The sequence below is a fragment of the Neurospora hispaniola genome, assembly GCF_033458365.1.
Source record: "Neurospora hispaniola strain FGSC 10403 chromosome Unknown B0T23scaffold_10, whole genome shotgun sequence".
In the NCBI taxonomy this organism is placed as follows: Eukaryota; Fungi; Ascomycota; class Sordariomycetes; order Sordariales; family Sordariaceae; genus Neurospora; species Neurospora hispaniola.
Genome location: NW_026944415.1, coordinates 927,117 through 949,853, shown reverse-complemented (window position 1 = coordinate 949,853; position 22,737 = coordinate 927,117). Strand labels below are relative to the sequence as shown.

The following is a 22,737-nucleotide window of genomic DNA, read 5'->3' as shown; positions in this document are numbered from 1 at the left end:
ACATAATCTCAATGCCTCACTCCTTGTGGCATATCCTCGCCCCCCGTTTGGTTCCGATCCCCTTGGCGGATTCCGTAAACTCCCGATTTTGAGGCTGGACATGGTTCCCAAGTGGTTCGACTTGCATTTCGCTAACCTGCTTCTTTGGGCCTTCTGATCCATCGGCTGGTCCCGCCGTGTCACCAAGTGTTGGTCGCTAAAATACCACGAAAACAGGCAGGATATCGCTGTTGCCATGTTTGAAATGATGACAGCTCGCATGGGAATCAGACAAGAATTGGATGTTTGATCTGATGCGAAACACCCTCCCAACTTCTAGAAACTTGTGTGCATAATTTGGCCGTGGGGGTTCAAGTCAGCTATATGAGATCAATGCAGGAATGTGATACAACAGAATCTCAACATGGTCAACCGCCGGGATATTGGACGCAGATTCAATTCGAAGAATCGATGCCATCCATCATTTATCTTGCCATTTCACATGGTACGTTCAAACTACAAACTTGAAAATGGCAAAATGTCGAGTCTACCATACTTCCTGTACTTGTACAAGACCGCCAAAGTGGCCTGTGCACCTTCCAAGCTGACTCAGCTGATATGCCTTGTCTCTTGAAGCCTGCCGAGCTGTTCCGTTGCTGGCGCTTCCCCTTCTGTCAAGCCAGAGCGAGGCAGCCTGGCGGCAGGCATTGGATCTGCTCTCGCACTGCCCGCCGCGCGGCCCAATGGCGGGGTCGAGGCGGCCGCCAAGGTTCCTGCTTCCAGGTCGTCTTTCAGCAAAGAAGCCACTGAAAGGTTCCTGGACGGCATGTGGACTGTTTCCGGGACCCTGTGACGGTTATGACATGGACAGCTCCTTTGACCAGAACAACAAGCGAGCCGGAGCCCATTCCATGGCCGCCGGGTCTCTTGGTCATCTCCCACGACACCCAAAGCCTGGCTGATTCCAAGGAACAAACAATGAAAGCTGGATTGCCCGATCTCGACAACCCCATAATCTTCCCCAATCCGAGCGACAAGAGCAAGAACAACATCCGTTGCGATAGCTTCGAGTAGCTCTCAAGGTTCACCAACCAGCCGAGCCAGGGCAGCCATTGCGATTACGACAGCGACCAAAAAATCCCCGCGACGACCGACAAACAGAAGGAAACACTACAACAACAGCAAACAGACAACACCGATAGTGTATCCTTGTTAGTACACGGCGACCATGGGAAGCGCGACGATAGAGGCCGGGAGCCGGCCCATGAATGTCAGGGAGATATCCGAGAAAGCAAAACAATACGACTGGAACCCCCGGATTGGCTTCAAGTTCTGGGCGCGCGCTGCCAACACCATCCATCATGAGGTCCGTCACAAGTCTGCCATGGCAGCAACACCAAGAAGGGTCGCTGACTAGTATCTGGTGGTTACAGGGTCAGATCTACCTCCAAGAAGGAAGCATAGCGCAAGCTTACATGTTTCTCCTCCGCTACTGCACCCTCGTGCTCGAGGATATGGCGAAGCACCCCGAAGCTAAACTCCCCGAAAACCGAGGACTGATGAAGCAACTGAACGCACGCATAAATACCGTGGTTGAACAGCTTGAACAGCTCAAGCCCCAGATAGAGGAGGCCTATGCGAAGTGGCAGCAGCTCACGGCCAGCGTACAAGACAGCAGGGAGAAGCGGCTATCTACATCTTCCCAATACTCCAGACACGCTGCCAACGACGCTGCTCTGTCATGGAACCATCTTTCTCAGGCTAAGATCCTGGATGCTGGATCAAACCAAGAGTTGGCAGTCGACCTTGCTAGAGAGGCGCTGCTTAAGCGACGGAGACGACGACGGCAAGAGAGTGCTGATGAAGATGAACGCATGCACAGGCCTCCATCAGGTTACAGAGAGGAGAGAGGTTATGATGCGGGCAGGAGACAGCAATATCCTACTCCACCACCAACGAACCATCGCTATTCGGAAGACGACGACCTTCGCCGGCAAATGGAGGCCACAAGACGACAATTGGACCGCTCGGGAGGCTACGGGGTTTCGGAAACTGACAATGGTACCAGCGACACCGACAGCTATCGATCCGTCAACTATCACTACCCAGCCATCAAACCAACATCTACTTATACCTACGACTACCCGAAGCCGGCGTCACGGCCGGAAAGCCCAAAACCACAGCCACCACTTCCGCCCAAGGTGATCCCCTTTGAGCGACCAGTGCCCGTCACCAGACCTCCTCCACCACCTCCACGCCCACGGAAGGGATCGGGGTCGTTGAACAGAGATTCAAGGAGGAACGTTATGCTTCCTAGTCAGACTATTCGACTAGTAACCGACGAGGACGATGTCGACGATAAGCCCGCAAGACCGCCCAAAGTCAGCGAACCGCCGCCGCCGCCAGAAACGCAGCCGAAAGAAGCGAACAAAGTCACCTTCCGCCCCGTCGCCTACCTCGAAAGCGGCGAACCTCTCCGATCCGTGTTCCTCCCCAGCGGTCTGCGCCGCCGTTTCCTCGAACTAGCCCGTGGAAACACCATCAGGGAGCTGGAGATGTGCGGTATTCTCTGTGGCACGCTAATCAATAATGCCCTGTTCATCACCTGCCTGCTCATTCCTGAACAAGAGTGCACCTCGGACACATGCGAGACCATCAACGAGGAAGCGTACGTCACGTACTGCATCGAGAACGACCTGCTCGTCCTCGGTTGGATCCACACTCATCCGACGCAGACGTGCTTCATGAGCTCGAGAGACTTGCATACCCATGCCGGATACCAGACCATGATGAAGGAGAGCATTGCCATTGTTTGTGCGCCGAGATATGATCCCTCGTATGTCCTCTCACCCTCCCTTTTTACCCGCATATCCTTCTTTACCCCTTTCAATATCAACAGCTAACAAGTCTACCAACAAAACAGATACGGTATCTTCCGCCTCACGGACCCTCCCGGTCTCCCACACATCATCAACTGCAACACCCCCGGCGTCTTCCATCAGCACGCCATTCCCTCAGACGATATTTACTGTAGTGCCCGTCATGCACCAGGGCACGTGTTTGAGTCAAGCAGAGTTGACTTTGAGGTGGTGGATCTGAGGCCTGAGGGATCCAAGGTGCCGCCGTTCAAGAGGTATTAGTGATCACCCTCGAGTCCCTCGGCCGCGGTTATGAAGGTGGGACGGAAGGTGAGGAAGACCGTGAATCATGAGTTTTCGGTTGGGGAGTTTTAGCGCTCGCTTTTGTTTTGATCATGTTGGACGAGTTGTGGTTACTGAAAAGCCACATGGGCAAAAACCAATGCTTAGCAGGGAGTGCATGCTTTGAGTACAGGAGTTAGAGTCTAGCGTGTATGGGTAGCATAGCGAAGGCGTTTATGGTTGGCGCAATGTACTAACAGACACAACGCGCCAAGAAGGAGCATGATCTTGGACTCCTGGAGGCTGCGAAAGCTTAAAAGGGTTTGCAATGGGATGACTGGTGGCCGGTTGTCCTTGCAGTCGACGTATCATACCATATGGAGACAGACGGTAAACATATATGGTCATAAACTACTTAAGAGTCTATTCGTGTCGAAAGTTGTGGCATTTCAGCCTCTTGTGAGCTGGCAGTATCCTATGTATGATCACCACGTTGGCCATTTAGTATCAACCTGTAAGCCAGACAATGTAGTCTGACCCGTATGTTGTGCAACTTGTTAGTTCCCGTTATTCATTGCCAAAACAATATACAACCTAATTCACCACAAGGCCTCGATACTCCATGGGAAACACTGGTGTCCTTGACCACAAATCGAGTTACTTGTCACACCTTGAGTGTTGAGGCATAACCAACGCTTCACAGTAAACACCGTAGAGCAACTGGACAAAAGAAACTAAGAAGATAAGTTCTGCTCGAACAAACAGAAACAACTCATCCAACCACCAGGAAAAGTCGGAAGACATGATCAGGTGAAAAAAACCAAAAAGATGGTGGACGAGCTGGGAATCGAACCCAGGACCTTTCGCATGCTCGGAAACATGCTAAGCGAACGCTCTACCAACTGAGCCACACGCCCTGTGTAACCTTATTGGTTGTTGATATTTGTGAGTGGTGATTGTGAAGCTATAAGACAAGATAAAAGGGAAAATGAGGGTAATGATGTGGTTGTAGTGTAGCTTTGAATGAGACCCGAGTCTACCTCTAGTTTTGAGAGGTGCACCTAGCGAAGGTTGGGCGGCTTTAACGCGAGAAACCATTAACGAATGGATTGACCAATACCTTATAGATACTTCATAACTGCAAAGGTTTTCGTGCATTGATCACAAAGCTGTTGGATCCCGAGGTGTTTTGGCTGGGTTTGGTATTGTTCTGGGTAGTAGACTCGGGTGTCATCGATTCTGTCCTGGGCGACTGGAGCCTCAGACTTTGACAGCAAGCAAGCAGGGAACGCGGGAAGGGAAAACTAATGATGATGATAGGGGACACTAGTTCTTTTGCTACATTTTCAAAGTCGTGGATGGGTAGAGTAGTAGGAAATCTGTTAAAGACCGAAGTCGTCGTCTGTCGTGGAAAGGAAGCGGACAGTTTGTTCAAAGTTCGCGCGATGCCCCTACCGGTAGTCGGTGGACAGTTGCCCCGGTGGCCGGTGGGAGGGTGGCCGGTGGAGGGGGAAAGTTAATTGTTAGTGCAATCACCACCGCACCCCGCGATCGATTTCACGACATCACTTCAGTTTTGACTCCTCGCAGTTTGGTTCATAGGTAGTAATGACATTCATCTTCACCTATGTGTACTCGATTCAGCTTTCGAATGGTGGAACATGCAAATCTTGCAGTTTCCCATTCGGAGAATTAATGTACATACATATAATATTTACCCTCGTCATCGCTGTCCTCGGGCATAACGTTGTGCCTGCCGCCGGGCTGCTGCTAAATCCCGTCGGCACCGATTAGTAAGTACCGGCTCCACATTTCACCTCCACAGTGGCTTCCTCCACTCCGTCAATGTTCCGTCTAGGTCCCGACGTTGCGATCTGGTTTCTTCCCCGCCGCAGAGCATCCGGACCATGATCAAAATAGCAGCCGCCAATTCAGGGGTCGAAGGTTCGAGAATTGGGATTTGGTTAAGTGTCTTGTTTTGCTACGTAGCGGAGTGTTGCACTAAACCTTTGGGGGCTTCTTCCTCGGACCATTGAAAGTGCAAAGCAGGACGGGAGCAGAGCTCTGATGGAAGATAGAAAACTCACGACACATCGAGAATGGTGTGTTGCAGTGTGTGTCTACTACCGTGTAACCCCATGCCATTTGAATCGATGGGTTGCCAAATGCCAACTGGGCAATAGCGCGGGAGTTCCTGTTATCCCGTCAATCTGGATGGAAAGAGGACTTCGAAAGATGTTGCAACTTCTACTTTAATCCCGACATCCAAAGATTGCTCAACACACTGCCGTACACTACACCGCAACATATGTGATGACAACATATCAACAGCCAATACGTGTAGCTATAGTTCATTCAAGTCGGGACGACGTTCTATCTATCGAGACGGTCACTTCTGCGTCTCGAGCTCGTTTCACAGGGTCTCTTTGTGCCCCCGGCATCCCGTCCATTCGGTGGAGTCCCTTCGTCCCCAAGGCGGGCCAGGTCACCGCATCTGCCGCCTGGTCCTGGGAATTCTGGGATAGCCCGCCCACCTTCGTCCGCCGGCACTTGATGGGAAGCATTTCTTGGCATTTTTTTTGAAGGACACTTTGTACGACCACGATTATAAATGGATGGTTTTGCAACCCCCTTGGCAATCCCAGCCGCTGACTAATTCCGGAAGTAGTAGACGATCTCCAATAGAAGCCCATGGATAGTTACAGTCTGGAACACGGGCTATTATGTACACTATTGTTTGGCAGCGGAAACTAGAAGTGATTGTGGATGATTTGGCCAGTTCTGGTTTATGCTGGAGGCCGCTTGACGCCCTGAACATCGAGGGCGATGTCGATCCGGCATCCGCTCGGTTGCTTCCGAGATGGAGACACAGCTGAATGCTTGACAATGCTTCACAATCTTCAACAAGTGAGACACAGGGGTCCTTTTGTTCAGCTATAAAGTTGGGGTTTTAGTCTTCTTTACTTCTGACTTGACCTTTTGTATCTATTCCTTAAGACTCTTTCGACCTATCCATACTCATCACGCCATCCATAACTCGGATTGCAACATCTCACTCGACTCTTATACCAATAAACTTATACCCAAAGAACCACAAACAAACATCAACATGGCTCCCTTCGCCACCATCTACACTTACCCCAACAACGTCCGCGTCCAGCGTGTATGTCTCCTCCCCCCGCTTTAATCCGCTCCCCTCCCTTCCCTCTCCTTCTGTTACTCTACTTCCCTTTCCTGCCCTTTTCCATATTACTCCTCTCTCCCATTTACACCTCAACCACCTCAACCACCTTAACCCTCCTTTGCCACATTGACTAACCCACTCCCTTCCAGGCCCAAGCCGTCGCCAAGCTCAACGGCCTCGAGATCGTTGAAGACAGCGACTTCCAGCTCGCCAACCCTTCGGACCCCAAGTGGGCCGCCATCCTCGCCAAGTTCCCCTACGGCAAGGTCCCCGCCCTCTCCACCACCGACGGCTCCCTCAACCTGACCGAGGGCCAAGCCATCGTGCGCTTCCTTGCCGACTCCGGCCCCAAGTCCGAGCAGCTCCTCGGCCGCACCGCTGTTGACCGTGCCTTGATCGAGCAGTGGGCCTGCTTCGCCGAGCAGGAGCTCTTGACCAACCTGTACCCTTGCATGTTGATGGTGCACAGGCCCGACTTGGTCCCGTACACCCCCGAGGGCTATGATGCTTCTGCCAAGAAGTTTGAGCGCGCTGTCAAGCATGTCGAGAACACCCTGGCCAAGGGTAACGGCAAGTTCCTTGTTGGTGACGAGGTGACGGTTGCGGATGTCATGGTTGCTGGCGCCTTGATCCTGGCGAGCAAGTTGTTGTTGGATGCCGAGATGAAGAAGAGCGCCGCGCCTAGCGTTGAGGGATACCTCAAGGGTCTGTTGGAGATTCCTGAGCTCAAGGAGTCGTTTGGCGAGCTGGTTACCGTCCAGGAGCGCCTCCGTGGCAAGACTGAGTAAAAGGTTGATGACGTTGATGGCGAGGACATGATACCATAGTTGGAACACCAAAAAAGTTAATGATAATGGGTTTTTATCGAGTGCTACTTAGTACATTTCCACACTGGAACTCACGATTGTGTCAAGGATGCATACATTTTATGGGGGAGGGCAAGAACTTGATTGAAACTATGTGTGAGGAATGGAAGCCCGTCCAAGAGTGTAACCTCCATGAGACTTTGATCTCCTACTACCACCTGTCGGGTGCCAATGCACAAGCGCAAGATACACTGACTACTTGTTCAAACCAATCTCATATTACTTTGAAGTCCCCCATCATCAGTCATTATACCCAGCTGGCATATGGATCCAGTGTAGAAAACCCGTTCCCAAATGTCAACATATGCCTGACGAAACCTATGTTTGTTGAACAACCCAAGCATGCTATGTGCCCCATACTATCTGTCCATGCAAAGAAAAGCGAGAGGAAGCCCTCCGTACAAGATCCCGCCGCCCCAGAAATGAACTCCGACGCCAGTGAAATCAGGCTGCGGTGCTGCCAGCAGACGCCCAGTGTATCGTGATAAACCGTTGGTAATGTGCTGCCTGCAGCTTTAGCTCAGCGAGGACTTGGCTCCAACTCAGCTTAGGTGTGGTAAAGACCGTAGATGGCGGCGGCCCAGCGGCCAGGAAAGTCGCTAGGGCAATTGGCGTAGCCCTCGGCGCCGACAACGAGGCGGCCATCGGGCGTGGTCCAGCGGAAGTTGTCAATCGAGTAATGGATGAAGTCCTGAATGTCCTTGTTGCACAGATCGATCAAGACACCATCCGGCTGTGCGTCGTACTTGCTGGCAATGTTGACAGCGCAGGTGCCGTGGCTGAGAATCTCCCTGGGAATGGTGTCGTGCCAGGACCAGCAGATGGGGGTGTGGTCAAAGTCGGGGATGATCACGTCCGCAATGTAGCGGCAGTCATCGACGAGCGGGGAGGCGGCAGTAGTCTTGGTCACGTATTTATCGCCTTTGCAGTCGTGGAACAACATGTGGGGCAAGCCATCGCTGTTGAAAACGTGGGTGCCGTTGTTGTCAGGGTCATGCTTGAACGCGCCGAGAGTGGGAGCAGCGCTGACCAGAGCAGCAAAGCTCGGAATGAGGGCGACGAATGTCTTGAGGAGCATCTTAACGAAGTGAGAAAACAGAAGAGTGAGGTAGTCTTGTGATGTGGCTTGCTTCTTATTGTCTTGTCGATGATCAAGGTGAGAGAGTGGTGATCCAAGTTTTGAGCTTGAGAAGGCCAGCAAGAGGAGTGGTGATGGATGAAGGAGGAAAAGAAGAAGAAAGAGTTTGTGGGAGGAAGGAACCCCTCCTTTATACCTGCCCAAGGGTTGTTTGCCCTCGACTCGAGGATCACCCAGCGGTGGTACGTTCCTTCCAAGTCTGGATTTCCAAAAGTTCGGATGAACGATACTGTAACCAGCCTTGTCGGTTTTTGCCAAATTGACCGCCCTCATCCGAGAGGTGGCGGGACTTTTGCGTTTCATCTTACTGCACCTTTTATCTTTGTCCAGCAAGGTTCTCATTGCTTCCATTATCTGGCTAGCATTCCTCGATCCAGTACCGCACGAGGGGGGTCAGAAAGCGATCGGTTGCCCTGTTGGAGAACTGGAGGTAACAGCCTCGGTTCTCAAACGGGACTTGAGAGAGAATGTAGTTGTACCAAGCATCGAACCACCCGTACCATGTTTTAGTATCATCTCCGTCGTGGGACGACATACCCACAATGGGATGAGTTTGTGGTCATCTGAAGAAATAGGACCTTTGCGAGTTTGCGGTCATGTAGTGTCCATCACTCTGCTTTCACTTGGCGATCACACCTGGGAATGCTGAACAAGATGGGTTGCGAGAAATGCAGACGGTGTTGCCACCACAATGGAACGAAGAGAACTTATGATCAGGTTTTGTACCGTGTACTATCTCACAAGCTCATTATCACCATCATTGACTAGGACCTTCCCACCGAGTATAGCGGCCTGAGCCTAAAGCCTAACTAAAATACGGAAACACAAAGACGCGGATGATAGTTAGCCGCAAGGTAGCACGAAAATCGACTGGTGAGATAATTCTCCGAATAGTCCCTCCCCATGACTCAGACTACCTCATTCCGTGATACAAATGCGGAGAGATTCTCATGAATAGAGGCGTACGGATGCTACCAGCAACCCGGTCAGAAATCGCACGTAAGAGGTGCGGAAGATGTGAGCTGAAACCCATCAGATTGGCCTCAAATCTCCCTCAGACACTGCAGTGTCCTGTGTCCCTGTCGGCCGAAGCTGCCTCAGAAATCATCGTCAGAGCGGTAAATGCCCCAGATAACCCCATCCTGCCAGCTCATCAGGCTGTCGCACCAGAACTCGCCCTCTGCTCCAACGTGGTAGTTTCCGTCGGCATCTTGCAATGCGAACTCGGCGACGGCCTCGTCAATTCGGTCAATGATGTCGTCATTCCCGACTTTGAAGATGTCGAGGCCGTCGAAGCCCCAGACTCCAAAGACACAGGTGCCATACGTTGCAAGATTGCGGTGGCGGCTCGACATAGTCCTCCACTCACCGTCCTTTGCAATGTTACGTTGTAGATGATGGCAGTCCTCAACCAGTGCTGAGTCATGGGTCGTCGTGTTTTTCATCCATATGCTTCCTTGACACTTGATGACTTGGAAGTTCTGTTGCGTCGAAGTGGAGGAGGCAGTAGAGTTGTTAGACTGAGAGGCCGGGGCCGAGACTGCTGCCGGAACAGAAAGAACACTGGAAACAATGGCCAGGATAATCCCAGCAAACATGACAATATGCATCTCGAAATTCTAGGTCCTGTCTGTATGGGAGAGCCGAGTTAGTGTCCAACCCCCAGAACAGACGTCATACCGGTCGACATTGACGACTCCCCGAGAATGGAAGTCACCTACCTGCCTGGCTCTGACTGATCGGCTATCATGTCAAAGAGTGCATATGCAGGGCGCGGTACCCGTATTCCAGACAAAGAAAAGTCCAGAATGAAAGATAATCAGGGGGCTTGCAGGTTGCAGATGAGGCTGATGTTGTACAACAGGGCGACGAAGAGAGCAGAGGGAAAAGTCCGACGCAGACAGACGAGCAGACGCCTGTTTTATTTCGGTGAAGTCAACACCAGTCAATGTTCTCCCAGTAGTAAGGAAATAATCTTTTACTTTCACTTTGTTCATCTCTTGGCTTTCCTGCAGCGGATTCCACTTGGAATTGTCTTCATCCTTGGCGGTTAGGTGCAGTTGTTTGTTGAAGAGCAGGAGTGCCTGTCAGGAGAAGACTCCCGTCGTCATGGAGAAGGCGTAATGATTGCTAGTAAACTGTACTTAGTAGGCGGGCTGAGGACCTTGATAACTTCCTTTCCTGAAGCAATCATGCTGACCGGAAATGGAAGGGACACTTGACTGACACAGACACTTTGGAAGTTGTTTCCCTTGAGATCACGGAATGAGGCAGGTGGTAATACGGGAAGGCAACCGGTAGAACTGGAAGGAACGTGGAGAGGTGACATCCGGATGCTGTTCAGGTTGTTGTCGACTGTTCGAACCTGGGAAGGCCAGTCTTTCCTCATCTGCAGGCTCCCTTCAGTGCAGTGACGGTAAGTACGCCTCGCTTCCGTTGGTTGGTACCTTGCGAAGTGAGAATGCGGCTGGGAAAGTGCGTCGGGAGCGGCAATTGGTGGGGTTCATTTGTTGAAGTTGAGGAGAATGGGAAAGAAGGTAATTCTTGAAGGAAAGCTTAAACCCGTAGACCTCACTTTCGGCTTACTACTGCCCGGTAATTTGAATTTTTTCGACGTCTCCGAAACTCCGGCTGCCATCATCTTTTCACTTCTCTCCAGCTAAACACGACTTCCCATTTACACAGTCGTTAATCGCCCACTGAAACTTCCTGCCAGATAATGCACTCCAGCCAGCATGCATGCGACCGATGTGGCAATATTGGGCAGTCTGTGTCCTGCACTGGCGGTAGGATCTCACCTCTACCGGCGACATTGTTACTTTCCATTTCGCCGCCATCTCTCACCGTGGCCTGACCACCGGGACGGCACTTACACGAAGCGAACACAATCAATGGAAATAACAGACTCAACAACTGTGCGACATGCGTCTTTTGATGTTGTGTCGAATTGCCATTGCAAGCTTACTCGCACCGCAGCGATGCTGATGGAACCCATTGGCCACAGACAAGCTGTTGCTCCAATTGTCCCACCCACGTCCAACTCAGCTTCGCCTTCACCGTACCACACCAGATACAACTGAATCGTTTCTCAGCCAGAAAACCCATGGAAGCTGGCTTCAGTCCCAACACCCGACGCCTAGACCCAAAGGTCAACATCCCATGTGACAAATTGAAGCAAACTGGCTGGTCGTGACGAGAAGATCAGGTCTGTCAACGAGCAGCTCGTCACTGTTCTAATTTGGCGTGAGCTATTTGCATGTCGTGGTACCAAGGAAGGATGCTTCTTTGCCATGTGGTAACAAACACCTACCTACAGGCAACCGCTCTGTTTACTTTACTCCAGGGGGGGGCAGATGCCGTACCCCTGAATCTAACAACTGCTGTTGTGACAGGTTGGTCTTGGCGTAGCACCGCAGCTGCCACCATACCACCCCCAAGGAGGAACAACCTACCCCTGCATAATACTATTACTGTTATTGATCGAAATTGACCATGTGGCCTTAGGTTGCTTTTTGCAGACCTTGTCCCGTACTGGGCTTGGGGTGGGCAACTGAGGGGTTTAGTCTTCTTTGCCAATTGACCTTGGACGTCCAGCTTCTTCCAGGCTCCCAACAGTCGTACGAGCCACACAGGTAGATGACGCCGTCCACTGCCCAAAAGTATCACCACTGGAACTTCCACACTCTGACCACAAAAACCATGGCCCAAGAGAAGAAACTAATTGTGGTTGTTGGCGCCACGGGTAATCAAGGCGGCTCTGTCGCTCGCCGCTTCCTTCAAGACCCTCGATATGCAGTCCGCGGCCTAACCCGCAATACCTCGTCCCCAGCTTCCCAGGCCCTCGCGGCTCTGGGTGTGGAGATGGTGACCGCTGAGCTCGATGACCCAAAGACACTTGATGCCGCATTTGCAGGAGCAAACATCATCTTCAGCGTCACCCAGTACTGGGAGCCCTTCTTCCGTCCCGACAGCCGCGTCAAGGCACAGGAGCTGGGTATCACCTGCCGTCGTTACGCCTACGACGTCGAGTATCGGCAGGGAAAGAATATTGCTGATGCAGCGGCCAAGGTGGTGGACACATTGGAGGACAATGGCTTCCTGGTATCGACTCTGAGCCACGCCCGGAAGTGCAGTGGCGGGAAGTTCACGGACTTGTATCACTTTGACTCCAAGGCTGATATCTTCCCTGACTATGTGCGGGAGAATTACCCGGCTCTGGCAGCGAAGATGTCCTGCGTGCAAACGGGCTACTTCATGACCAGTCATGCCATCCTTCCGAATTCGTACTTTCAAAAGGTGTGTTGCCCCCTGTTTTTCGGTTGCTGCTTTGAGAACTCATCAGGTACGCAACAGCAAGCCGATGGCTCCTTTCACATGCGCTTGCCATGCTCGCCCAACACATTGATCCCCCATCTAGATGTCAATGGAGACATTGGAAACTTTGTGTATGCCGTTCACCAGATGCCTCCGGGCAAAAACTACATGGCCATGGGCTCCCACGCAACCTGGCCTGAGTACCTGCAGGCATGGGCAAAGGCAGTTGGACTCCCCGCGGAAAAGGCCGTGTATGTACAAGTGTCAGTCGATGACATGATAGCAGACACCACGGATAGAGATACGGGTGTTGAGGTGGCGATGATGTTTGCCTACTCTGATGATCCTGGGTATGGAGGTGGAATGGATTTGGTGACGGCGGAGGATATGAGGAAGGTGAGTGATTGCGAACGAGAAGTCTTGCTGGAGGAGTCCGTACTGACTGTTAGTTGTGAACAGGCGGGGATTGAGTGTCCCATGACCAGTTTGGAGGAATGGATGAAGAAGCAGGATTGGTCCGCTGTTTTGAGCAAGTGATAGGAGACGCTTCAGGCGGAGGGAAGCCCCAAGGTGAGATGAAGTATGATGTTAAACCGGTACCGAAAGATTGCACGTGGCCGGCGTCCCGAGAAGACGGAACAGACGGGACGACGGGACCCTGATCAACCCTCCCGTGGACCCTGAATTTGTGACAGTGGGATCCATGTTGCCAGGATCCCCGCCAGTGACGGTACGGACAGGAAACCACGACATGTCAAACCTGATTTTCTTCGTTCGAGCACTCCGTCGCGCTGAATGCCTCTTCCAGACAACTGACTCTGTCAGTCCATCACTGCTCAAACGCCAAAGGGGACGTCCTGAAGCACCCATCGCCTTGAGATCATTTGCTGCGCTGCATCGTCATATGCACTCAGACCGAATGCCTGCAGAATTGACATACTTGGTGATGATTCCCAGGCTCTTTCCCGCCCGCCGTCGCCTGGTCAGAGTCAGGTGCAGATGTCAACACCCGCGCGAGAAAGGTTCGGACGACCGCCAGCTGGTCATTGTGGATCACCACTTGCCCTTTCGACTTTCCTTGAAGGGGAAAAAAAGGCCTCCACCTTTTCAGGAATCCACACAGTCCAGCTCAAGCTGCTTTCGCCTTTTGCTTGTGTGGGCAACGAGCCTGTAAACCATCAGGTGTCGACATTGATGTAAGATATCGGGGAGTGGTTCTCCAAAAATTTTGACATATCAAATAGGGCACTTCCCCGTCGTTCTTTTTGTCAAAACTGGAACGGTCATCTCGACGGGCCACAGTGTAAACAGCTCGTCTTTGATGCCGCGTTCCTAACCGCACTGCAATTGCTCTTTCTGTTTGGCTGGTCCGTCAAGGATTTTGCTCGCACCGTGACGGCCAAAAACTGACATCTATCGATCTCTGCAGTGCTCTCTCCACCCACAACTTCACTCGAGTTCTGGAACTGAAACCTACCCACCTCGTCCTTTTTCTTCTTCTTCTTCTTTTTTTTTTTTTTTTCCCCTTTTTTTTTCCCCTTTGCCTGTGGAACTTCCTTGGTACCTTGCTTTACTTCTGTGCTAATTGCCTTGCTTCGTTTTAGCAGGTCTCCTTCCGTTGTGATACTAACACCAGCCCGCAACCAGTTTGCAGTTGTACTCTCGTCCAGCTACTCTCGACGCCCACCATCTTGAGCTTCCACTGCTCGCTCCGTCAATGCGAGCACGGTCTGCGCGCTCCTCGACCTCGCGGCATTGCGAGATTCTTCGAGTCTGTCTCTGAACCTAGCACAGACAACCTTTTTCAAGAGGAGGACACTGTCGTCAGACATGGTATCCTTTGTACAGCCTCCGGTCCTATACGGATTTGACCCGGAGATCCAGGAGGATCACCCCTTCGACAATGTCTGGTCGGCTGGATTTGTAGCCAAAATCTACACCAATGAGCAACACAACGAGGTCAGGCGATTCATGGTGGATTCGTCGGCCATGCAGGAGCTCAAGTATGCCAACAACGTCTTCGTGCTTTTCAGGGCCCTTCGCCGGTGTGGTGAATTCTGGGGTCAACCAGAGTTTTGGAACGCCATGGCTAGAGGTTATAGTACCAAACCCAGCTATGTCAGAGAACTGGTCTACATGCTTGTGGATGCTCGCAAAACTGCTCTCCAAAGGATGAGACGTGTTCATAACTCACCCACTACCCACGTTGTCGATGAGTTCATTGCCTGGCTCGACCAGTACGGGCCTCAGCTTACCAGCCAAAACGCCGGCAGATTGACGGATCCATTACTTTTTTCCACTGCAAGTGGTTTCTTTAACGACATGAGAGGAACTCTAATCAATTGCAACAATATCCCAACCTTCGTCATTGGGAAACCTCCGAGACGAGCACGTATCTTGGAGGCCCAACGGAGCGTGCCTCGTGCTTCTCCTCAAGTTCCCCTTGACTCCCAAAGGCAACCGAACCAAATTTCGCCGACTCGCTCAAGAACGCCCCCCACGATGCCCGTCAAGGCCGAACCGCGAGGTACGGGCTGGGAGTTCCTGTTGGAACCAAACAGGAAATCCGAGCAACAACCGGTACCGCCGCGCAAGCGCTCAGGCTCACCCTTCGCCCAAGACGACGTTCACCCGACCAAACGGCACCACAGCTCCGGGTGGTACCCAGAGCAACACTCAGCACCCCAACATTGGCATCCAGACAACAACAGGTCTCCCTTACGACAGTCAGATAAGGATGAGTACCATGGATGGCATCAATCTGGAGAACGTCTGCCACCACTAGGTCCGCGCTCTGAAGAGGCATTCCTGTTTCGGCCGCCTACCGCGCCCCGTGCTCAATCCCAGCTTGAGAGGCAGCATGGTCACGATCAGCAGAGATCTGATCAACAACGGCTCAAGCAGCAGCAAATGGAGAACCAGAAACTCAGGCAGCGGCAAGTCGAAGAGGAGAGGCTCAAGGCGCAGAAGATCAAGGAGCGTCGGCTTGAGCTACAAAAGCTCGAACAAGAAAAGCTCAGACTTGAAAGAGAGCTTCAAGAGCACCAAGAGTTGTTGGAGAAGCAGCGGCTCGAGCAGCAGAAGCTGGATCAACAGAAGCTTCAGGAGCAAGCGAGGGTCAAAGAATTCAAAAGTCTTGATGAACAACAGGGAGAACGAATCCGACTGCTTGACGAAAGGAGTCAAAAGCAGGCCCAAGAATATCGGAAGCAGGCCGAAGCGCAGAAACAAGCGGTAGAAGCTCGGAAGCGCTTCGAAGAACAGAAGCGACTTGAGGAGCAGAAGAAGCTCGAAGAGCAGAAGAAAATCGAGGAGCAGAAGAGACTTGCGGAAGAGCGCAAGAAAGCCGAAGCCCAGAAACGCTTCGAGGAGGAACGCAAACAAGCTGAAGCTCGCAAACAGGCCGAAGAAGCTCGGAGGCGACTTGAAGAACAAAAGCGACTCGAGGAACAGAAGAAGCTCGAAGAGCAGAAGAGACTTGAAGAGCAAAAGAAGCTCGAGGAGCAAAAGCAGCTCGAGGAGCAGAAGAGACTTGAGGAGCAAAAGAAGCTCGAGGAGCAGAAGAAACTCGAAGAGCAGAAGAGACTTGAGGAGCAAAAGAAGCTCGAGGAGCAAAAGCAGCTCGAGGAGCAGAAGAGACTTGAGGAGCAAAAGAAGCTCGAGGAGCAGAAGAAACTCGAAGAACAGAAGAGACTTGAGGAGCAAAAGAAGCTCGAGGAGCAGAAGAAACTCGAAGAGCAGAAGAGACTTGAGGAGCAAAAGCAGCTCGAGGAGCAGAAGAGACTTGAGGAAGAGCGCCAGCAAGCCCAAGCTCGGAAGCAGGCGGAAGCCCAAAAGAGATTTGAAGAGGAACGCAAACGGGCCGAAGCCGAGCAGGCCGAAGCCAAGAAAAAGGCCGAGGAAGCCCGGATGCGAATCGAGGAACAGAAGAGACTCGAAGAGCAGAAGGCACTTGAGGAAGAGCGCAAGAGAGCCGAAACTCAAAAACAGGTAGAAGCACAGAAACGCTTCGAGGAGGAACGCAAGCAAGCTGAAGAAGCTCGGAAGCGACTTGAAGAGGAACGTAAACAGGCCGAAATCAAGAAGCGTCGTGAGGAGGAACGCAAGGAGACCGAAGCCCAGCAGCGACTCGAGCAAAGGAGGCTCGACGAGGAGCGCAATCAAGTCGAAGCTCAGAAGCAAGCTGAGGAAGCTCGGAAGGGACTCGAAGAACAACGCAAACGCGAGGTGCACAAGCAGGTTGATGATCAGAGCAGAATGAAAGTTGGCGAGCAGGAGAGACGAGAGCAAAATTCTCAAAATGATCGCAAACTTGAGGAGATGCGCCACTCTAAGCGTACCGACGACAGCAAGAGCATCGCACATCTTTCAAGCTCGACCATAGCAACCGTTCAACCTTCGGCCGCTTCGCTCTACCTTTCCGGATCCAACCTGAGAATGCGGTTAGAAGAAGCCAATAAGAAGAGTCCGAAATTGCATCGGTACAGATCCCAGGCTAATCAAGCAAGGAGTCCTTACACTACAACTCGGGAGCATCTCTTACTGTGGAATGGGCGCTTGGTAGTGCCCGAGAGTACGCTGCAGATGAACATTATGTCTGACTGTCACCGCGGGCCCGACGGGATACACTACCCAAGAAAACGCACTAAGAAGGCGCTTTTTGCAAAGTTCTTCTGGCCCAGTAGGGGTGAGGACCTGGAACGCTTTCTCGCCAATTGCCCTGAATGCCGACTTCGCCCAGAGGTCCAAGATCAGCCGCACGAAAGGAAAGAGCAAAAGCCTGAGTTGAACGGCTCGGCCTCTACTACCCAGTCATTTGCTCCCAACAAGCAGGAGCAGCAGCGCGATAATAACACAGGCCCACCGGAGTGCAGTGGCACTCCGCTCAGCACAACCAACTCCCCTGCAGCTTGTCACCATTCCGACGCCGCTGTTCCGGCCCCATCTGTCTCAGAAAGGGCCGACATTCCCGGACTGCGACCTTCACCGCATCCGTCCGTCGTGTCTTCGGATGAAGAAGTTGCTGGGTGGAAAGAGATGGTTTCCACACTCGAGAAGAAACTGGCGGATACTGAAGGGCAGCTTAAGGCGGCTGCCGTGATTCGGCCGCTTGAACGAAGCATTAGCAAGTTCCAGTCGGATGTTAGCGGTCTCCATGGAGATATGAGCACCCTCTTCGACTCGTTCCAGGTTATGGTGGACAGAATGGCCTTCATACAGGACGACATCATGTGCATCAAGGAGAATTTCCAAAGCAAAGAGCGGCAACACAATGGCATTGCAGAGTTCTCCGTTTCCGTAGAGGATGTTAAGACGAGCGTCGCACTGGTGCTCAGCGAAATATCCGACCTCCGTCTGCAGCACCAGCAGCTGGAAAAGAGGGTAGCGGCAACACCTCTTAGGACTGCTCCGTCTAGGGACTCGGAAGCGCTGATGACTGCCCTGGCTGCCATCTCGCAAAAGGTGGACGCTTTGAACAATGAGGTGTCCGATCTGAGAAAGGAAGGCCAAGCGCAACGGGGAATTGCCTCTCCGCCTGCCACGAACGCAGGCGACCTCAAAGATATCATGGGTGTCGTAAAGACGATATCTGATAATGTCGACCAGCTCAAGAATGAAGTGATGGACTTGAAGGAGGAGCGTGCTCGGATGAATGACACAGCCGACTCATCAGCAAGCATCAGCGTTTCCGTCGACGCTGAGCTAATCAAAGCACTGTTCGGGGAACAGAAAGCTCTGATTCAGAGTCAGAGCCAAAAACTGGACAGAATGGCGAAGGAGATTTCGAGTTTACAAGCTCAGGTGTATGCTTCTGGTAGGACTCAGCCCCAACCGAAGAGCTTGAAGCAGGCCATGGCGGCTGCAGAAAAAGACTTGCAGCACCATCTCATTACGATGCAGAATTACCGGAACAAGATGGCCGAGCGAGGGAACCCTCCATCGACGGTCGTAGCGAACATGGCCGATATGTGTCAGACGTTGGAAGAGTGCATCCAGTATTCCAAGACCGGACAAAAGTAACGGGACCTGCATTACTCGGCGAAATCGAAATCACGATGCTGCGAGATGCCGTTGGCATTTTTTACTGGAGGAGTGAATGATCAGTACATATGCACGCTGGATTCTCACCGCCGGCAGCTGCCTTGAGCATTGATATGCGTACAAGCATCTCCATGAAATCGGCTGGGGCTGTCCGGACGGCTCTTTTTCACGGCCAAGACGAAGTACGGTGTGCAAGGAAACTGAACAACACGCATTTAATGTGCAGCTCCAGGTCTCCGTGCTATGCATGGTTACTCCCTACAAGTAGTACGGAGACGCTGGTCTATGGTCTGCCGACCATGTTAGGAACATGTTTAGAAGCTACCATGAAGTTACCATACCAGATCCTGAACGCCATGATCTTGGAAGACCGCAAGTCGCATGATAGAAGCATAAGTGGACCGGACAAGTGGTATATCACACCTAGTTACCAATAGACGACCTCATTGCTAAATCTTTTGCGCTGTACGGGCTAGGTGTAGTGGTGATGTTCGCTCAAGTCAGCCGGGCCGCCTACGAGACAGCAAATGCCAATGCCAGCCACTCGCGAATTTGTGCGCGCACACTCCTAAGTGAACTTGACTGCTCTGATGCCCTGAAACACGGTGATGGTTATGAAGTTCAATGCTACCTAGCTAGGGTTAACACATGGAACAAGACAACGGTTTGCTTACCTAATCGCGCACCAGACGCGAGACGCCAGACGGACAGAGACATCAGCAAAACTCAAGTGTTCACCTAAGAGTGATCTATATCTTTTTGGGCCTTTCCTCGACCGCCGGCCGGCCAGGGGAAAGTCAACGTCGAGACGAACGGGGATGGCTGCAATGACGTCATAAGGGTCGCCTGGGGTCTGGGCCAATGGGCAGTGTTTGAATGGAGCCCCAACTCTTTTCTCGCTACACTAGCCATTCTCACCAGTTGCCATTTCTGTTGGGAACAATCTCCCTTTGGTTTTCCTTTCTGGGACCATGAGTCGAATGATGTTTCCTTGATTTGAGATTGTCTAGCATGTATTTTTGTCAACGGTTTCATTCTTTGCCTATGCATGTGTGTCTCGAATTTTCAGGGTCCTGGCTGGATCGACGGCTCCCCACCAAAAAAAATAAAAAAAAGTCGTCGGAACTAGCAAGATGTTGTCTTGTGCCCAGGCATGAAGCCCTGAACGCGCTCGAGTAATAATATACCTATCCTTCAAGTGTCACAAAAGTTCACAGGGCAGAAACATCAAGGGGTTCAATCAACACCAACCGCTACGATGATAGACAACACCTTTCCGCGCCTCATCTTCATCCGCGTTTGCATCGTCCTCCTCCAATATGCCCCGCTCATCGAAACCTTCATTCTCCTTATCGCGGTTACTCTTCGATACCCTTCCTCTCCCCTGATCGCCTACGCAGAGCATATCGCCTCCTTCATCCCTCCTTCGCTCCTCGCCATCCTCACCTCCCCCACCACGATTCCCCTCCTCGCAGCCCTTCTTACAACAGAGCTCATCTACATCACGACCCTTTACCTCCCGCACAAATCCAGTCTCACACACGAAGCCGTACATCCCCCGTTACCCGGGCGAAAGGAGCGAGAAGAGCTGTTTGACAGGGCCTCAGACAGCACGACAGACTGGAATGAGTATCTGAAGCTATGGTTCCTCGGAGCGGAGGTTGATGAAGTGAAGAGGGAAAATGTTCGGGAGTTCTTACTCTGGGCTTTCTTTGACAGGGATGGGGAGACAAAAGGGAACAACGAAGATATTGAGGAAGAGCTGGACTCTTATCTGGCCAAGATCGAAACCCTTCTAGGCCGGAAACTCCCACCAGGCCGCGGTACTGCCACTTCTTTGCGGCTGACGTTCGATGCGATCGATACCCGGTACCGCAGCGTTGTTTGGTATGGGGTTATTGCGCTGCTGGATTTGATCACGCATTTCATGTTGGCGTGGCACGGGTATACGCATTATCGACCATCTCGATCCCTGTCACCAAAACCGGCGACATCAACAGCAGCCAAGAAGACACCCACAACAACCCTCTTTCCACCACGCCTCCAACACTCCATCCCCTTGATCCCCTCCAGTCTCCGACACCACACATCGCCCACCCAACACCTCAGCTACTACCTCCGTCCACACCGATCACGCACCCAAGCGCCCGTGGTGTTCATCCACGGTATCGGCATCGGCCTTTGGAGCTACACCACTCTTCTCAGCTCGCTCAAAACCTCGCACGGTCCAGTAGGGTCCGAAGAAGACGGGCAAATCGGCATCCTCGCCATTGAGCTCTTGCCAATTTCCTCCCGACTTACTGGTTCGGGTCCTGACCTTCCGGCCGTGCTCACCCACGGGGAATTTCTGAGGGAGTTGGAAGCCATCCTCGCCTTCCACAACAACCAAGATGACGGAGGATTTCCGCTAGATAAGGGCTTCACGCTCGTGACGCACTCGTACGGATCAACGCTGGTGGCGCCTATTTTGAGGTCCAGCACGCCTTTCCTATTCAACAACCCTGTACTACCCGGAAGTGGAGCGAAGGCTGCGAAGAAGGGCGCCGCAGCAACAGCAGCATCAGGAAAGAGTCTAGCGGCCCTGACGAACACACTCATCCTCACCGACCCTGTTTCTATCTGTCTTCATTTGCCCTCGGTAGCATACAACTTCACGCGCCGTGCGCCCAGGACAGCGAATGAGTGGCAGCTGTGGTACTTTGCTAGTACAGATTTGGGGATAGCGAGGGCGTTGGGGCGAGGGTTCTTCTGGAGGCAGAATATCCTGTGGAGGGAGGACTTGGAGGCGTTTCTGGAAGGGGACGCAAAGAAAAGGGTGGTGGTTTGTCTGGCGGGCAGGGATCTGATTGTTGATACCAAGAGTGTGAGGGGGTATTTGGGATGGGATGGATCTGGGGATCAGGGACAGGGACAGGGCATAGTGGATGAGGACGACGTTGAGTGGAAAGGGAGGGGGAAGGAACAGATGATGCGCAAGAAGATGGGGAATGGGATGGAGATCGTTTGGTATCCGCGGTTGGATCATGCGCAGATGTTTGAGAGTGGGGAGAGGCTGAGGCCGGTGTTGGATGTTATCGGGGGGTTGAAGTAGAGTCTTGATGGTCCTGGATACGAGGGAGAACCAAAACAAAAGGGTATATTAACGCTCATCCCACCGCACCGCACTCCTCGCTAGATATCATTCCCAAGCACAGAGACTCCCTTCCAAAAGGAAAAAAAATAAAAAGCATCAACTCAGGCCCTCGAAGGCGGATACTCAGCTTTTCCCCTCCCCCACCCCTTAAGGTGCACTTCCACCGGATGACTCCCACTGCGGATAATCACCCAATGCGCATCCTGTTCCGCCGACTCGTTCAAAGCCTGGTGTTCCGTCCAAGCCGGGACGGCAGCAAAATCACCCTGGCCAAGCTCATGCCGTTCCGGTTCGCCGCCTTCGTCTTTGGGCGCTGTCAGGAGCACGCCGCTGCCCGAGGCAACGTAGATGATGGCGTCTTGTTCGCCGTGGTGGCGGACGGTGGAGTAGGAGTTGGGGGAGAGGATGAGGACTTTTTATTTCATCAGTTAAAAATGGTCAACGTGAGTCGATTAGTACGTAGTAACGAACCCGTTGAGCAGACCTTGTCCAGTTTGTTGACCACGGCATCTCGGCTGTAAACGCGCACTCGATGACTCCCTTTACTTCCATCGGCCGTCGTCGTGGGGATGACGGGGGGTATTGGTGGGATTATATCGGATTTCCTAGTGACGGAAACGGAAGAGGGTAGGATCATGGGCAGGATGTCGTTGATGATGGGCAGGAGGGAGGCCATGATGGCTATGAAACCCATGTGAATGCGATAAGTAGGGTGATAGAGGAGGGAGGCTGGGCCGGGGGGGATGAGGGGGAGGTGGGGTCTAGTCTAGATTTTTTGTTATTCGAAATGGAGAAGCAGTAGGTAGGCGGGTTATGGTAGATGAATGGTTGGCGCTTAAGGCGGATCATGATGCATCGTGATCGGTGATACTCAGTAGAGGTAGAGGTAGAGGTGGTAGTGTATGCGCTGTGATGGAGTGAACCCCTCCATCCCCTTCCAC

At 52.4% G+C, this 22,737-nt stretch overlaps 9 protein-coding genes and 1 non-coding gene across 10 annotated transcripts; 5 read left to right on the top strand and 5 right to left on the bottom strand.

Annotated features, from left to right (window-relative positions):
- Positions 1-691: 691 nt before the first annotated feature.
- B0T23DRAFT_46270 (uncharacterized protein) lies at positions 692-1,139 on the bottom strand. The gene has a single exon (XM_062841298.1). It carries the CDS (start codon positions 1,029-1,031, stop codon positions 771-773), a length of 261 nt encoding a protein of 86 aa, XP_062688272.1. The 5' UTR covers positions 1,032-1,139; the 3' UTR covers positions 692-770.
- On the top strand, positions 1,075-3,260 carry B0T23DRAFT_46276 (uncharacterized protein). Its single transcript, XM_062841299.1, has 3 exons — positions 1,075-1,345; positions 1,413-2,815; positions 2,903-3,260. Exons 1-3 carry the CDS (start codon positions 1,208-1,210, stop codon positions 3,117-3,119), a joined length of 1,758 nt encoding a protein of 585 aa, XP_062688271.1. The 5' UTR covers positions 1,075-1,207; the 3' UTR covers positions 3,120-3,260.
- Positions 3,261-3,951: 691 nt separating this feature from the next.
- Positions 3,952-4,036, bottom strand: B0T23DRAFT_t389. Its single transcript has one exon. It is a non-coding gene; the product is annotated as a tRNA-Ala (tRNA).
- A 1,967-nt stretch (positions 4,037-6,003) lies between these two features.
- On the top strand, positions 6,004-7,398 carry B0T23DRAFT_46266 (glutathione S-transferase). Its single transcript, XM_062841297.1, has 2 exons — positions 6,004-6,282; positions 6,453-7,398. The coding sequence occupies exons 1-2, from the start codon at positions 6,229-6,231 to the stop codon at positions 7,089-7,091; spliced, it is 693 nt and encodes a 230-aa protein (XP_062688270.1). The 5' UTR covers positions 6,004-6,228; the 3' UTR covers positions 7,092-7,398.
- A 318-nt stretch (positions 7,399-7,716) lies between these two features.
- On the bottom strand, positions 7,717-8,247 carry B0T23DRAFT_457222 (putative necrosis-inducing factor-domain-containing protein; the record flags this gene model as incomplete). The annotated part of the gene is made up of 1 exon (XM_062841280.1): positions 7,717-8,247. The coding sequence occupies one exon, from the start codon at positions 8,245-8,247 to the stop codon at positions 7,717-7,719; it is 531 nt and encodes a 176-aa protein (XP_062688269.1).
- Positions 8,248-9,130: 883 nt separating this feature from the next.
- B0T23DRAFT_423894 (putative necrosis-inducing factor-domain-containing protein) lies at positions 9,131-10,280 on the bottom strand. Its single transcript, XM_062839842.1, has 2 exons — positions 10,029-10,280; positions 9,131-9,937 (listed from the first exon to the last, which is right to left on the bottom strand). Exon 2 carries the CDS (start codon positions 9,915-9,917, stop codon positions 9,405-9,407), a length of 513 nt encoding a protein of 170 aa, XP_062688268.1. The 5' UTR covers positions 9,918-9,937; positions 10,029-10,280; the 3' UTR covers positions 9,131-9,404.
- A 1,726-nt stretch (positions 10,281-12,006) lies between these two features.
- B0T23DRAFT_327152 (NAD(P)-binding protein) lies at positions 12,007-13,158 on the top strand (the record flags this gene model as incomplete). Its single annotated transcript, XM_062835596.1, has 3 exons — positions 12,007-12,603; positions 12,661-13,017; positions 13,081-13,158. The coding sequence occupies 3 exons, from the start codon at positions 12,007-12,009 to the stop codon at positions 13,156-13,158; spliced, it is 1,032 nt and encodes a 343-aa protein (XP_062688267.1).
- A 1,293-nt stretch (positions 13,159-14,451) lies between these two features.
- Positions 14,452-18,642, top strand: B0T23DRAFT_326754 (uncharacterized protein; the record flags this gene model as incomplete). The annotated part of the gene is made up of 2 exons (XM_062835569.1): positions 14,452-15,754; positions 17,576-18,642. The coding sequence occupies 2 exons, from the start codon at positions 14,452-14,454 to the stop codon at positions 18,640-18,642; spliced, it is 2,370 nt and encodes a 789-aa protein (XP_062688266.1).
- Positions 18,643-19,817: 1,175 nt separating this feature from the next.
- B0T23DRAFT_46189 (uncharacterized protein) lies at positions 19,818-21,933 on the top strand. The gene has a single exon (XM_062841296.1). It carries the CDS (start codon positions 19,922-19,924, stop codon positions 21,752-21,754), a length of 1,833 nt encoding a protein of 610 aa, XP_062688265.1. The 5' UTR covers positions 19,818-19,921; the 3' UTR covers positions 21,755-21,933.
- On the bottom strand, positions 21,898-22,472 carry B0T23DRAFT_399940 (RmlC-like cupin domain-containing protein; the record flags this gene model as incomplete). Its single annotated transcript, XM_062838451.1, has 2 exons — positions 21,898-22,208; positions 22,268-22,472. 2 exons carry the CDS (start codon positions 22,470-22,472, stop codon positions 21,898-21,900), a joined length of 516 nt encoding a protein of 171 aa, XP_062688264.1.
- Between the last annotated feature and the right edge of the window lie 265 nt (positions 22,473-22,737).

What these genes read in the sequence shown, in the direction of transcription:
- B0T23DRAFT_46266 (XM_062841297.1), top strand. Translation starts at nt 6,229, where the DNA reads ATGGCTCCCTTCGCCACCATCTACACTTACCCCAACAACGTCCGCGTC. An exon ending in ACAACGTCCGCGTCCAGCGT is followed by an intron (nt 6,283 to 6,452) that starts GTATGTCTCCTC and finishes ACTCCCTTCCAG; the next exon opens with GCCCAAGCCGTCGCCAAGCT.
- B0T23DRAFT_423894 (XM_062839842.1), bottom strand. Translation starts at nt 9,917, where the DNA reads ATGCATATTGTCATGTTTGCTGGGATTATCCTGGCCATTGTTTCCAGT.
- B0T23DRAFT_46270 (XM_062841298.1), bottom strand. Translation starts at nt 1,031, where the DNA reads ATGTTGTTCTTGCTCTTGTCGCTCGGATTGGGGAAGATTATGGGGTTG.
- B0T23DRAFT_46276 (XM_062841299.1), top strand. Translation starts at nt 1,208, where the DNA reads ATGGGAAGCGCGACGATAGAGGCCGGGAGCCGGCCCATGAATGTCAGG. An exon ending in CCAACACCATCCATCATGAG is followed by an intron (nt 1,346 to 1,412) that starts GTCCGTCACAAG and finishes TGGTGGTTACAG; the next exon opens with GGTCAGATCTACCTCCAAGA. An exon ending in GCGCCGAGATATGATCCCTC is followed by an intron (nt 2,816 to 2,902) that starts GTATGTCCTCTC and finishes CCAACAAAACAG; the next exon opens with ATACGGTATCTTCCGCCTCA.
- B0T23DRAFT_46189 (XM_062841296.1), top strand. Translation starts at nt 19,922, where the DNA reads ATGATAGACAACACCTTTCCGCGCCTCATCTTCATCCGCGTTTGCATC.